The following is a 13,209-nucleotide window of genomic DNA, read 5'->3' as shown; positions in this document are numbered from 1 at the left end:
ATGGGTATGTGATCTTTCTCCAACAGTTGGCAACCTGGATATCAGACTTGCTGGCCAACTTCAATATGTTTTCAGTCCACAGTTATTAAAGTTGTTTGCATTTCAGGTTGGGCATTTGGATGGAAGTCAATTAATTGGAAAATAACTTGGGAACGATCTTGGGATAGGTCTAGAGAATCCAGCACCACATGCGATCAACCAGTGGGACACAGCGAGCTTTCTACTTGCTTGAATGTTTATAATGTTATCATTCTGACCGAGGAATGTGGAGAGAGCCAGTTTTGTTTGGGTGCATACATGTCCCAATGATTGACATCAAGAACTCAGCAGGTCCTGCACACCATACTTAGGAGACAAATTAAAGAGTTTGTATGTTCTCCCCTGTGTCTTTGTGGGGTTTCCCCAGGGATTCTGGTTTCCTCCCACAATTCGAAACGTACTGGGGGGCGGGGGGGATGTAGGTTAATTGGGTGCAATTGGGTGGCACAAGCTCATGGGACGAAATGGCCTGTTGCCGAGCTGTATGTCTAAATTTTTTAATTTAAATTTTGTATAAATTTAAATCCATACATCCCTTGAGGTTGCTGGGCAAGTTGATAGGATAGTTAAGAAGGTCTATGGAATGCAGGGCTTCATTAATGGGGGGATTGAATTCAAGAGTAGAGAGGTCATGCTGCAACTCTACAAATCTCTGGTGAGATTACACTTGGAGTATTGTGTTCAGTTCTGGTCACCTCATTACAGCCATGGAGAGGGTCCAGAGGAGATTTACCAGGATGTTACCTGGATTGGAAAATAAGCCTTATGAAGCAAGGCTAGCAGAGCTGGGACTTTTTCCTTTGGAGCGTAGAAGGACAAAAGAAAGCTTAATAGAAGTCTACCAGATTATGGGCAGCACAGATAAAGTAGACAGCCAGCACCTGTTTCCAAGAGCAGGAATAGAAAACACCAGAGAACATGGATACTAAGTGAAGGGAGGGATGTTTAGGGGAGACATCGGGGTAAGTTTTTGTTTACACAAAGAGTTGTGAGTGCTTGAAATGCCTTGTCTGGGATGGAGGTGGAGACTGAAACATTAGGGGCATTTAAGAGACTCAGACAGGCACATGGATGGAAGAAAAATAGAGAGTTACAGGGTAGAGAGGGTTTAGTACATTTTTTTAAGGAATGTATGGGTTGGTACAATGTTGAGGGCTGAAGGGCCTGTATTATGCTGTATGTATAAACACACAACACTTTTGTGTATTAACTATCATCACAGTATCCTGTAGACTTTCACGTTTCACTTCACTGAAATCAAGAAACTGTTTTTAACTTTTTATGGCCCTCTGAATAATTGAATACCAATTCAGTCTGTGCAACATTTTATTTAGATTAGCTCATTTAATTATGGCAATTAAGTTGTACGAGGGGAAGTACTGTCACTGTCAAGTTTTATGGGCAGTGGATGTTTTATTTATTGGTCAGAATATAAATGCAAGATGCCAGCACTTCACAAGTGATTTGTTATCTCCCTGGAGAATCATTGTCCACGGTTTCTCTGTGCAGAGACTTTGGCCTCTTTTAAAACATCACCAACAGGGCTCCTTTTCACCCTGAAATCAACAGCACCATGACTGGGCTGGGGCAAGCCAAAAGCTGCAGACCCACGTTGAACTGACATAATTCTCGGAGCTACTGCCCACCTTGAACCTTCTGTTATCTCAAGAGGGCATCTTTGCCATGCGATCACGAAGGGGCAAAGCACCTGACCTGGATGTTTGCGTAGGCCGGCTGTGGAGCGAGTCGCATGCGCTCCGAGTTCTGTTGGGCAGCGGCTCTTTCTGCAGCTCGCTCACTCCCAGGGGCTCGCTTATCCGTCGTGGTGCCCTCAGCAGCGTTGGAATCGGAATCGGAAAGCAGTCTGTCTGAAGCGCTGCAAGAGAAAAATCAAAAGTCGTTTAGTGGCTTAATTTTCTGTGACTACCCCCATTGCACCTAGAAGTGCGTTACATCATAATTGCCAAGAAACTAGAGCACAGAGATGGGTCAGTGGAGAGTTATCAAGAAACTGTTAATAATCTGTGCCTCCTTAATCTTATCAGTGTGCTTGAAAGCATTCACGTTATTGCTTCATTCTAGTTATCTTAGGTAACTCCCAATTCTATCTGGTTCAACTGTTTCCATCTCTTTTTTAACTACTCCTGTTCTTGCTGTTCTGTCTAATCTTCACCCCCTCCCAGTGGTCCATTCCTCTACCTGCCTCTCCACCTTCTGTCCAATTCCCTATCACCTCTTATTCCCTCTCCAGCTTCTCCCACCTCTTAATACAGTTGATATTTCCTCTTCCCACTAGAGAGTCCCAACTTGAAACATTGACCAACCATTTCTACCCTTGGACACTTGCGCCCGGTTAAGTTCCTCCAGTATCTCGTTGTTTGCCCAAGATTCCAACATCTGTGGGTTCTGAAGTAAAACGAAAGTCTGCAGACACCGTGGTTGAAGTAAAAATGCTGGAAAAACTCAGTTGGTCAGTGTCCTTTATATAGCAAAGATAAAGATACATAAACAACGCTTGGGGCTTGAGCCTTTCGTTAAGGTAGCCCTGCTGTTTCTGTTTTTCTCTAGTGCAATGCATCACTCTGGCTACCAAGCACTTAGAAATTAACACTTAGAAATGCCGGATGAACTTAGCCAGTCCCGTAGCGTCCACAGGAGGAGATATATTACCGATGTTTTGGGACTTCTTCAAGGTAGAGGAAGGGCTCAGGACCAAAATGTCAGTAATATATCTTTACCTCCAATGGACACCACGAGACCTGCTGAGATCCTCCAGCATTTCTGAGTGTTTTTAACCATAATCTCAACGTCTGCAGATTTTCGTGTTTTACTCCCAACTTCAAGTTAGCACCTTAGCAGGAATGGAACCAACTTTCTTTCATGGGAAGATAAACAAACATCTTGGGACAAGATCAGTCACGTGGAAGGAGGGGCTAGCGGCTGGGAGTAATTTTCCCAAAGACCTTCTATCAACATCTCCCCTCATGAATATTTCAGAAACAGAAGGGTCTTTGCTAAATACCTCCATGTCCTCTAATCATTACTGAACATCTCGACTAAATCTCATTGACCTCCTCCAGTCTCTCTACAACAATAACATTCCTGTTGGAATTCTGGTGAATCTCTTCTGCACCATCTCCAAAATGTTTCTTTGCGAATAATACATTTGAAATAGCACGTGTGTTTTCGGCAGAAGTTTGTTCACCCCCCAGGGCAAGCACAGCACTGCTCTCACAGCCCTTTAAGGTACTCACTGCCGATGGGTGTTCTTGGTGCCCTGCAAGAGCTCCAGGGTCTGTCGTTTTGCCACAGAGGTGGAGGAACCGTTGAGCATCTGATTCAGTTCAGTGCTGTTGGCTGAGTGCGAGGGGCTTCGGGGCATGCCTACTTCCACAAAGGCATCATTGGAACCTGTGCAACCAGCAAAATTAGAAGCCAAAGGTCAAAGTTGGATGTCAGAAGGTGACGGAGGTGCACATTGACGCCATGGCCAAGAAAGCGCACTGCCTTCAGTTTCTTAGAGGTGCCCCCTCCACCCCACGGCAACTTCTACAGCAGTACTTGGTGGATGTATCACAGCATGGTGTGGGAGCTGCTCGGCTCAAGACTGGGCAAAACTACAGAAGGTAGTGAATGCAGCTCAGAACATACAAAAACTTCCCTCCATGTAATCCATCTGGATTCCCGCTGCTAAGGAAAGGTAGCCAATGTACAGAAAGACCCGGCATAGGGATACGGACAAACAGCACTCCTCTGCAGGGTTCTACTGCTGAGTCATGAACTGACAAACCAACCCCCCCCACCACCCCAAGAAGTTTTTAAGCATCCTGTAAAAGGGGCAGGCAGTGTTTTCTGCCAACATGTGCAAAAACACAGAGGTCTGTGCCACGCTTGGCAGCAGACCCCAAGAGTTGTGGATGCCAAGGTATCAGTGGACCGGTGCAGGGCAATAGGACGAGAGAACACCCTCAGTTGGGAAGAAGAGGACCCTGTATAGAAGAATGTGACCACAGCACCAGATCAATAAGGTGCTGGCAGGCTAGGGGCTGCTGGAGACTGATGGCTGAGGGTCTCCCATCAGGCAGCAGGCTGCTGGAGACCAGCTGATGGGGACCAGGTATTGGGTTCTGGGGTTTTGCGGGTGCCGAGGGAAAGAAGGGTTCCCAAAGGGTTTAAGGCGGTGACAGCAGGAGAAGTTCATCAGCAGGCATTAGCCGAGCTTAGTTCTTGCCCACTGTTACTGTATGCGGGATGGTCACAGGAGTAACTTTAGGAGCAGGTCCATTTGCAGAGGCAAGAGGGAGGCACAAGGCCTAGGCCCAGCACACACAATCCAGCTCATCACTCTGCACAAGAAGGGCATATAATATCTTCAGAGCTTAGTTACGGCCATTAATGAAGATCAACCAATCACTTACACAAGCAGAAGTTGGGCTACTGTCAAAGGATTGGAGAAGGGTATTAGTCCAGTCTAAGCAAAATAAAGCCACAACACCATCCTCCACTGACTAGATAATGTTTGTTTTAGACTGAAAACTACAGCACACTTACAACTGGGATCTAAAACTTTAGTTAACAGATTGTTTGCAGTTGGTTTTGACATAAAGAGACTCAAAAAATGGTCATCTCCCAGCCTGCTCACATTCTGGTTGACAACTTGCAGCCCACAGCTTGATCTACTCCTGGTGTTAAGAGTGTGAATGCAGCTTGTGTTTGGTTGGGCATGCATTGCTGGAGAGGCCTTAAATTCTCCCTGGTTAGTCAAATCTCAATGGCTTATTCACATATCAGCAAGGCAAAATTAGTCGTAGCAACTCCACGCTTGTATCATTAATTGGAAGCAGCTTTCAACCATTACAGAAGATAAAGAAATAAATACATCATTAAACATTAAATAAAATGTTTCTTGCCAATGTACCTGAGTAAAACCCACAATGCCCTCCATTAACAAAGCCTGCTTTCGTTTTGACTGAGCTAGTGCAGCGCTCCTCTTCTTGCACGTAGCACCAATTAATGGCACGCTTTGCACAATGCCCACCAAATACCAATTAGGAACTGCATATTTATTTAATGTGTCAATTACTTCTCTCATAGAAACTCTGGACCAAATTTAACCGACATAAGGACTTCATGGCCCCCCTGAATGTGCAATAAGTTCAAGAACCATTTTTAATCCAATAGCCATTGGATTTTTGAACCTCTCATTAATACCCTAATCATAACCATAAACTATTCCGGGACCATTAAAAGATCTGTTAGTGCAATAAAAAGAGGTGACGTTTCAATAGTGCTAACAGATCTTTTAATGGTCCCGGAATAGTTTATGGTTATGATTAGGGTATTGCCAAATGCACTGAAATTCTTACTTGCTGCAGCTGCAATGGGTATGTAAGACACACCGACCACAATACTGTGTTAAATTACCACAATATGGCAAAAATGGAAAAGAGATCATAAATATAAAAAATATATAGATAAATATTTGCAATTGCAGTTAGTGCAATAAAAAGAGGTGACGTTTCAATAGTGCTAACTGCAATTGCAAATATTTATCTATATATTTTTTATATTTATGATCTCTTTTCCATTTTTGCCATATTGTGGTAATTTAACACAGTATTGTGGTCGGTGTGTCTTACATACCCATTGCAGCTGCAGCAAGTAAGAATTTCAGTGCATTTGGCATTGTATCTGACAATAAACACTCTCCCTCTTTCAGTGAAATAATTCTCTCTATTCGTAGTCTACCTTCCACTGGAGTGGACTTGCTGGTCTCTTGGGTGTTAATTGAACTCTCTCGAGGTACTTCAGAATGGTTATTACTCAGCACTTTATCAGCGAGACAGGGAGTTGAAATTCTTGTGTAAATGGCACCCGATGTCTGTGAAAACAATGTTTTAAAACGTTGATCAGTTCCATGCATCAGGTAGCAACATACTACAGAAATTTTGCCGTGCACCTTATGACTAATTCTATGTGGACAACAGTGACATTCCAGACTCCAGCAGTGTCTATGCATTAAAAGTATTTGGTCTTTAAGTCACTTCTGGAAGTATTTTGGCGTACAAGTCGATCCTTGAAAAGCACCCAAAAATCATGGGTCTTCTTATACACCAGATGCAAAAATTAGACCTTAAATTCAACTCAAGAAACCACTCGATGTAGATTTGGCGAATAAGACAACACTTGAAACATCAAAACAGAACCCAACCTACATGAATTTTCTCAAATGTCCTTGCAGCTACAGTTGGTGGATTCCTTGGCCACGTTTATGACTTATAACTTAAAACTTGCTTCATACTTTCACAGTTTTGCTGAAGGCTTCATGATAACATGAAGCAAAAGCTCAGTCAATGTGATTTTTCTTTGGGGGGGAGGGGGGGTCATCTTATACACCCGATATATGATAAAACCATGAAAATGAGGCTGAAAATTGGGACCTGCTTTACCCAAAGGCTGACTCATTCGCCGAAATATACGGTCGTTGTGTCCTGAATGGCAGCACAGTGCAGTCTGGGTGATATTTGCACATGCTCCAGTTTCCTCCCATGTCCCAAAGATATCTGGGTTAGTTGGTCATTAGCTTTTCTAAGTTCTGCCAAGTCTGTAGGTGAGTCGGTGGGAATGTGAGAAGAATGAAATGGGATGGGTATACTCTGAGCAAATGAGGCTTAATGATTGGCAAAGGGTCTCTTCTCTCTGTTGTGCGATTAAAACAGTGGTTTTCAAACTTTTTCTTTCCACCCACATCCCACCTTAAGCAATCCCTTACTAATCACAGAGCACTGATGGCCTAGGGAATACAAAGTGGTATGTGAGTGGAAAGAAAAAGGTGGAGAACCACTGATCACTGATTTAGATGGAAGGATGCTGCCCCATCCACTCATGCTCAGGGGCTGAGAGACACTATGTCATGTTTAAACTTAGAAAAGATTCGTTATTCAATTAATAATTCATATGTAACATTTCAAATGGTGTGGGTGGTCCATTTATAAGTCATTTTCTTAACTTTAATATAATACTTGACCTTTTTTCTCTCTGTTTTCATTTTAAGAATGTTTATTATCAGACATTGTTGATAAAGTAGGGATGGGGCTTGGATTTATCTTTAATTGGGATAAAACTATTAATATGTTCATGAATTGTGAATGTGCCTTATGATTTTATATCTTTTTAAAAATGATTTATTCTGTTATTTACGCTTAGTGCTCCATATTTGCTTTTTGTACTTTTGTTTTTACTGCTCTATAATCAATAAAAATATTTTAAAAAGAAACTCAATGCTCATACTGTAGCGTTGGTGCTACATTAAGTGTAAATAACAGATTAATCTTTTCTAAGTTTGTGGAGAAGGAGGACATGAACACCAAAGCCTTGGCATCTGCTGGTTACCTGCTCTGGCCGCCTCACTCATATGGGCCCCAGGTGCTGACATCAGAGCCCTGCATCATCGGAGCTCCGGCCTGGGATTTGCCGGTGTTGCCGCCATAGTTCCCCATCTTCCCGCTGTGCGGGAGTTCACCTAGTGCCACCCCCAGGTCTGCACAGTCGCCGCGTTCATGTGGGCCGGTCCGCGTCTCCATCCGCTACAATGCAACCTTTCTCTGTGAGTTTGGGGGAAGTAGGTAGGTATGGGGTTAGGCAGGGACATCTGCAGATTGCTGTTTATAAGTGCTGGAGAAATTCAGCAGGTCACACAGCATTCTTGATGGAACTAAGATACATAACCAATGTTTCAGGCCTGAACCCTTTGTCAAGGTATGAGGAAAGAGCAGGCAGGAGCCTGAATAAAATGGTGGGGTGAGGATCAGGGAGGGAGCACAGGCCCATATGCAAGAGGTCATAGATGGATATGAGAGAGAACTGTCAGCGTTTTGAGCCGGAACCATTCATTAGAATAAGGCCTTGTCTGGCTGCGATGCTTCCTCACATGGCTGAAAGGCTTGATAACTTGATGAAGAATAGTTTGCAGGTAAGGTTCCATCCCCGCAACCAGGGCCCAATGCAAGTTACACCGTCTAAAAAATTGCAGGCAACGTGCAAGCGGTGCAAATATTTGACACCTGAGAAGTTCATTCTGTGTCCAAGGTTTAAGACAAAGGTAACGAGACTCCAGGAGAGACTTGAACAACGGATCTGAGTGAGGTTACAGTCATTCACAGAGTTGTCAGCCCTCTCCAGGAGTCCCCAGGGATTAAGGGTTAATCTCTCTGACATATATTGTGTGAGGAGCTTCAACAAATAAACCATGGCTGGCTTGCAAATGTGATGAACAAAATTATAATATTTACCTGTAGTTCTCTCAGCAAGTTCAATTCTGGGGATGGGGATATACTTGAAACATTTTAAACCATATATATAAAATCACACCATTATTTAATGACTGGACATACCACAATTTTCTATCTGCATACATCCCTTGGTGATCTTCTGTTCATTGCTCAGGTCCAGGGATAGCAGGGTTTGCTGCAGAAATGGGTAAATCTATGGCCTCGTGTATGTCACGGAATTATAGAGTAACCCCACATGGAAAGAGACCCTTCAGCATAACCGAGTCCATGTGGGATGGCTCCATTTCTTCAGCTTCTCGAGGCCGGGGAGAGGGGCTGAGTGGGAGGGTGGATCAACTCGCGACAGATTGGCGGAGCAGACTCGATCGACCAATTGGCCTACTGCTTCGATACCTTGTGATCTTGGGAACCACTTAGACCTGATAAGATTTGTGAAAGAAAATTTAATTTCATGCTGACCTGTTGAAAATCTTGTAAGCCTTAGCATGACCTAGGAATGGACTGTGCAAATATATTTGCAAACTTTATAAAGGATGTATTGTTGGAGGGAGGAGAGGGAGAAATTATTATTTTTGATATCTCTGAGAAGCCACTCACTCACAAGATGCATATCCATTAGCCTTCTAATTCAAAGAGCATATCCAAGCTCCATTGAATCTTCCTTTTACCTTGACGTGGCCATTGACGCAGGAAGTTGCCGTTTTCTCATTCTCTGGTGACAAGGGGCTGATGTGAATATCCATGGGTGCTAGTCCAGGTGGAGGTGATGGTGTTGTCTGGCCGTATCCATGCAGTCCTGAGAGCAAGATGCTGGTCAAGGTCGCTTGGGTTGTTGGTGGGATCATGAGGGGCGATACTGTGGAGAAACCTGTGGAGAAGCAATGAGAAAACAAAGCAAAGGAACACTGAAATTAAGCACCTTTTATTTGCTTGGAAAATTATAACTTACAAGCAAGAGTGAGGATTTTATGTGTCTCTCATTGAGGAGTCATGATTGAGGAATTGGGTGGCCCCTGCAAATGATGTACCATCCAGAGAATAATGTCATATTAAAAACTAGAATATACAAAGGGGAAGGGGCAGACCAGAGGACAGGGAACTTTATCACATTTAGCAGTAGAAGACGAAGAAACTCCTAAGAAGAGAGAAAATTAATTCTCAGAGTAAACTTGCATGTGGTATAAAAGCAAACACTGAAAGTTTTTAGGGATGGGCAGATAGAAGAGGGCAGCTAAGATAAATATGGGGCTTTCAGAAATAATGCTGGTGAATTAAAAACAGTATGTGTTGAATAGTCTTTTTGCATCATTCTTTACCATGGAAGATATTGTTTTCATCTTTAAAACATCAGTCCGTCTATTTTATCATGTTTATTTGAAATCTTACAAAATCCCTATTTCAAGGGATGAGAACCTAAGGGGCTGTTTCACCAGGACCCAGTGGACCATATGCTCAGGGTTTAAAGGAACCCACTGTTTTAAGAAAGGAGGGAGGCAGAAAAAAGGAAATTATAGGCCTATTAGTCTCACGGCGGTGGTTGGGAAGGTATTGGAGTCGATCCTCAAGGATGAGGTTATGAAATGCCTCGAGGTGCATGGCATGATCGGTCCAAGCCAGCAAGGGTTCATGAAAGGAAGATCCTGCCTGACCAGCCTAATGGAATTTTTTGAGGATGGACAAGGGAGAGGCTGTGGATATAGTGTATTTGGATTTTCAAAAGGTCTTTGATAAGAGGCTGCTTAATAAGATGAGAGCCCATGGAATTACAGGAAAGATATTAGATTGGGTGGAGCACTGACTGATAGGCAGAAAGCAAAGGGTGGGAATAAAGGGATCCTGTTCTGGTTGGTTGCTGGATACTGGTTGTGCTCCACAGGGGTCAGGAGCCGTTTCTTTTTACAATGTATATTGATAATTTAGATTATGGATTGAATGGTTTTGTGGCGAAGTTTGCAGATGACAGCAAGATCGGTGGTGGAGTAGGAAGTGTTGAAGAAACTGAAAGGTTGCAGAGACACTTGGGACAGTTCAGGAGAGAGGGCAAAGAAATGGCAGTTGAGATACAATGTTGAGAAATGTACGGTTGTACATTTTGGAAGAGGAAATAAACAGGCAGATTATTATTTGGATGGGGAGAAAATTCAAAATTTGGAAGTGCAAAGGGACTTGGGTGGTCCTTGTGCAGGATAACCTTTAGGTGGTTTGACAGTAAAGAAAGCAAATGCTACGTTGGCATTCATTTCAAGAGGAATAGTGTATAAGACTAAAAAGGTGTTGACGAGGTTCTATGGGGCCCTGGTGAGACCTCATTTGGAGAACTGTGTGCAGTTTTGGGCCCTTTATCTTAGAAGGGAGATAATGATGTTGGAGAGAGTTCAAAGAAGATTTACCAGGATGATTCTTGGAATGCAAGGGTTAACATATGAGGAATGTTCATCAGCTCTTGGACTCTATTCATTGGAGTATAGAAGAATGAGTGGCAATGTCATAGAAACATTCAGAATGTTGGAAGGATTGGACAGAATAGATGTGAATAAGATGTTTCCCTTAAAACAGAGATGAGGAGAAATTTCTTTAGCCAGAGGGTCATGGATTTGTGGAATTCGTTGCCACATACAGCTGTGGAGGCTGGATCATTGGGGGAGTTTAAGGGGGAGATTGATAGGTATCTAATTAGTCAGGATATCAAGAGATATGGTGAAAAGGCCAGAACTTGGAACAGTTTAGCTCAAGATGGATTTATGGAGCAGACCCGATGGGCCAAATAGTTCCTTTATCTTGTGAACTCTTCTGCATATGTTGATTGGAATCCTTCACTAAACTCGAGGAGGTGGCAGAAGATTGGAAAACGGATAAAGTGACTCCCCTTTTTTTAAAAAAAGGGAGAAAGGTCGAGGGCAGGGAATCAAAGGCCAATTAGTTCAACAGCTATTATTAGCAAGATACTGGAATCAATTATCAAAGAGGAAAAGAGATCATAGTTTGGAAAGCTGAATGTAATTAATCCAAGTCGACATGGTTTTATGAACTAAATCAAATTTGACAAAGTTGATCAAGCTCTGAAGATGAAACAGAGAGAGGAATCGGCGATGTATTTTGAGTCCAAAAGGACATTAAATATTGTGCCATATTGGAGACTGGCGCATAAAAGCGCATGTTAGAATGGATTGAACTCTGGCAGTCTTCTAGAAAATAGAGAGTTGGAAATTAATGGTCCTTCTCATAGTAAGGAAGAACTAGAGTGGAGTAACACAGGGATCAGTTCTTGGCCTGTAATTGCTCATTACTGAGCTGGAGGAAGGAAAAATGTTGAATGTTTAATAAATCTTCCTGATTGAACAAAAAATAGGTGGAAGGGGCACACTACGATAAGGAGATATGGGGAGATTGAATGTGTGGGCAAAAAGCCTGCAAATGGAATTTAATGTGAGGTTATGGAAGAAGAATTAAAAGGCAGATTATAATCTAAATGGACAAGAGACTGCAAGCGATGAAAAACAGATGGTTCTCGGGCTTGATGGCAGGTGGAAACCCTGTACCAGGATTGAACTTGTAGAGGAGAGCTGGCCAGTAGGAAGAGGTGAGAGTGGAGGAGTGAGGCAGGGGTTGGCAAGTGATAGGTGGAACTATGTGGGGGGGGGGGGTCAGTAAAGAGTGTCAATGATTTTTGGTGCTTCTGAACATATTTATAAATATGACAATAAACTTTCATAACATTTCAAACCATATGATATAATCTCAATCGGCCCACCACCAGCCCCCATCAGGATGGCCTTTGGGGCCTCCACTGCATTCTGCAACAAAAGGTCTAACCAAGTCCCCTTCGGTAACTCTTTCATCTATCTGGAAGAACTTGTTCTTATCCTGAACTTCACTTTTGATTCCTCTCACCTTCTACAAAATCAAAAGTGTAGCCAGATGTATTCACACGGCCCCCTGACACCCATCATTTTGCTGGCTGCGTGGGGTAGTTCTTGTTTTGAGCCTTCTCTGGCTCCGCTCCCCAACTCTTTCTCAACTCTACTGACGACCGCATTGATTTTGCCTCGTGCCTCTCTGCAGAACTCGTCAAATTTACCACCTTCACTGCCAACTTTCACTCTGCCCCCACATTCACTTATCACTTGGATCACTTTGGACACCTTTCACTCTTTTCTGGACTGCCCTTCGTTCACCTGCCAATCCCTGCCTCACCCCTCTTTATACTGCACATCTCAGTCCTGACGCAAGGCCTTGAGACACAAAATGTTGACCATCCCTTTCCCTTGCATGGGTGCAGTTTGACCTGATGAGTTCATTCAGCAGTTTGCTTTTCGCTCCAGATTATAGATTCTGCAATCTCTTGCGTCTCCAGATCTCATGGGTAGAGGTTGGGATGTTTTTACTGGTGGGACGGTCTTGAACAAAGGAACATAACCACAAGAGGCTGGTCATTTAAAAAAGGAGGTATATCGGGTGAATTGTTTGTCTCTGTGTGATAGAAGATGGATAATTTGAAGTATGTAAAGTGGAGGTGGATAAGGATTTGATTCATTAGAGGAGTGTGGAGAAAACCCACAGAATAGGAATTGAGGGGAACATACATCAGCCATTAAATTGTGGCATAGATGACCTACTCCTGCTCCTTTGTGAGCATGTTCTTGTGTCCTCTTTTCAAAGGCTGGGAGGTTATATGCTGCGAAGTGTGTTATTGGGAGAGGCAAGGATTTGGCCTAACTCTGTCATGGGCCACAGCTCCTGCTAAACAAGCCAACATGCAAAGCTTGAGATTAAACAAATCTACATTTTTTGGATGGCATACAACTATTCATCCTTTTGCTTCAACCACACAGCCCATATTTGATTGTTAAGCTCCTGGCACAATGGACACTCTTTTACA

At 43.2% G+C, this 13,209-nt stretch overlaps 1 protein-coding gene across 5 annotated transcripts in view; it reads right to left on the bottom strand.

The window, feature by feature from the left end:
- The window catches only part of LOC138744475 (protein bicaudal C homolog 1-like), a 284,405-nt gene that overhangs the window by 15,372 nt on the left and 255,824 nt on the right, over positions 1–13,209 (bottom strand). For all 5 annotated transcript variants that reach the window (XM_069900687.1, XM_069900689.1, XM_069900688.1 and 2 more), the window contains 4 exons: positions 8,999–9,198; positions 5,788–5,920; positions 3,294–3,450; positions 1,753–1,915 (listed from right to left, as the gene is read on the bottom strand). In XM_069900687.1, coding sequence (XP_069756788.1) covers positions 1,753–1,915; positions 3,294–3,450; positions 5,788–5,920; positions 8,999–9,198 — 653 coding nt within the window. The remainder of the gene's footprint in view (positions 1–1,752; positions 1,916–3,293; positions 3,451–5,787; positions 5,921–8,998; positions 9,199–13,209) is intronic.

The sequence above is a fragment of the Narcine bancroftii genome, chromosome 10, assembly GCF_036971445.1.
Source record: "Narcine bancroftii isolate sNarBan1 chromosome 10, sNarBan1.hap1, whole genome shotgun sequence".
Taxonomy (NCBI): Eukaryota; Metazoa; Chordata; class Chondrichthyes; order Torpediniformes; family Narcinidae; genus Narcine; species Narcine bancroftii.
This window is presented reverse-complemented; position numbering and strand designations above follow the sequence as displayed.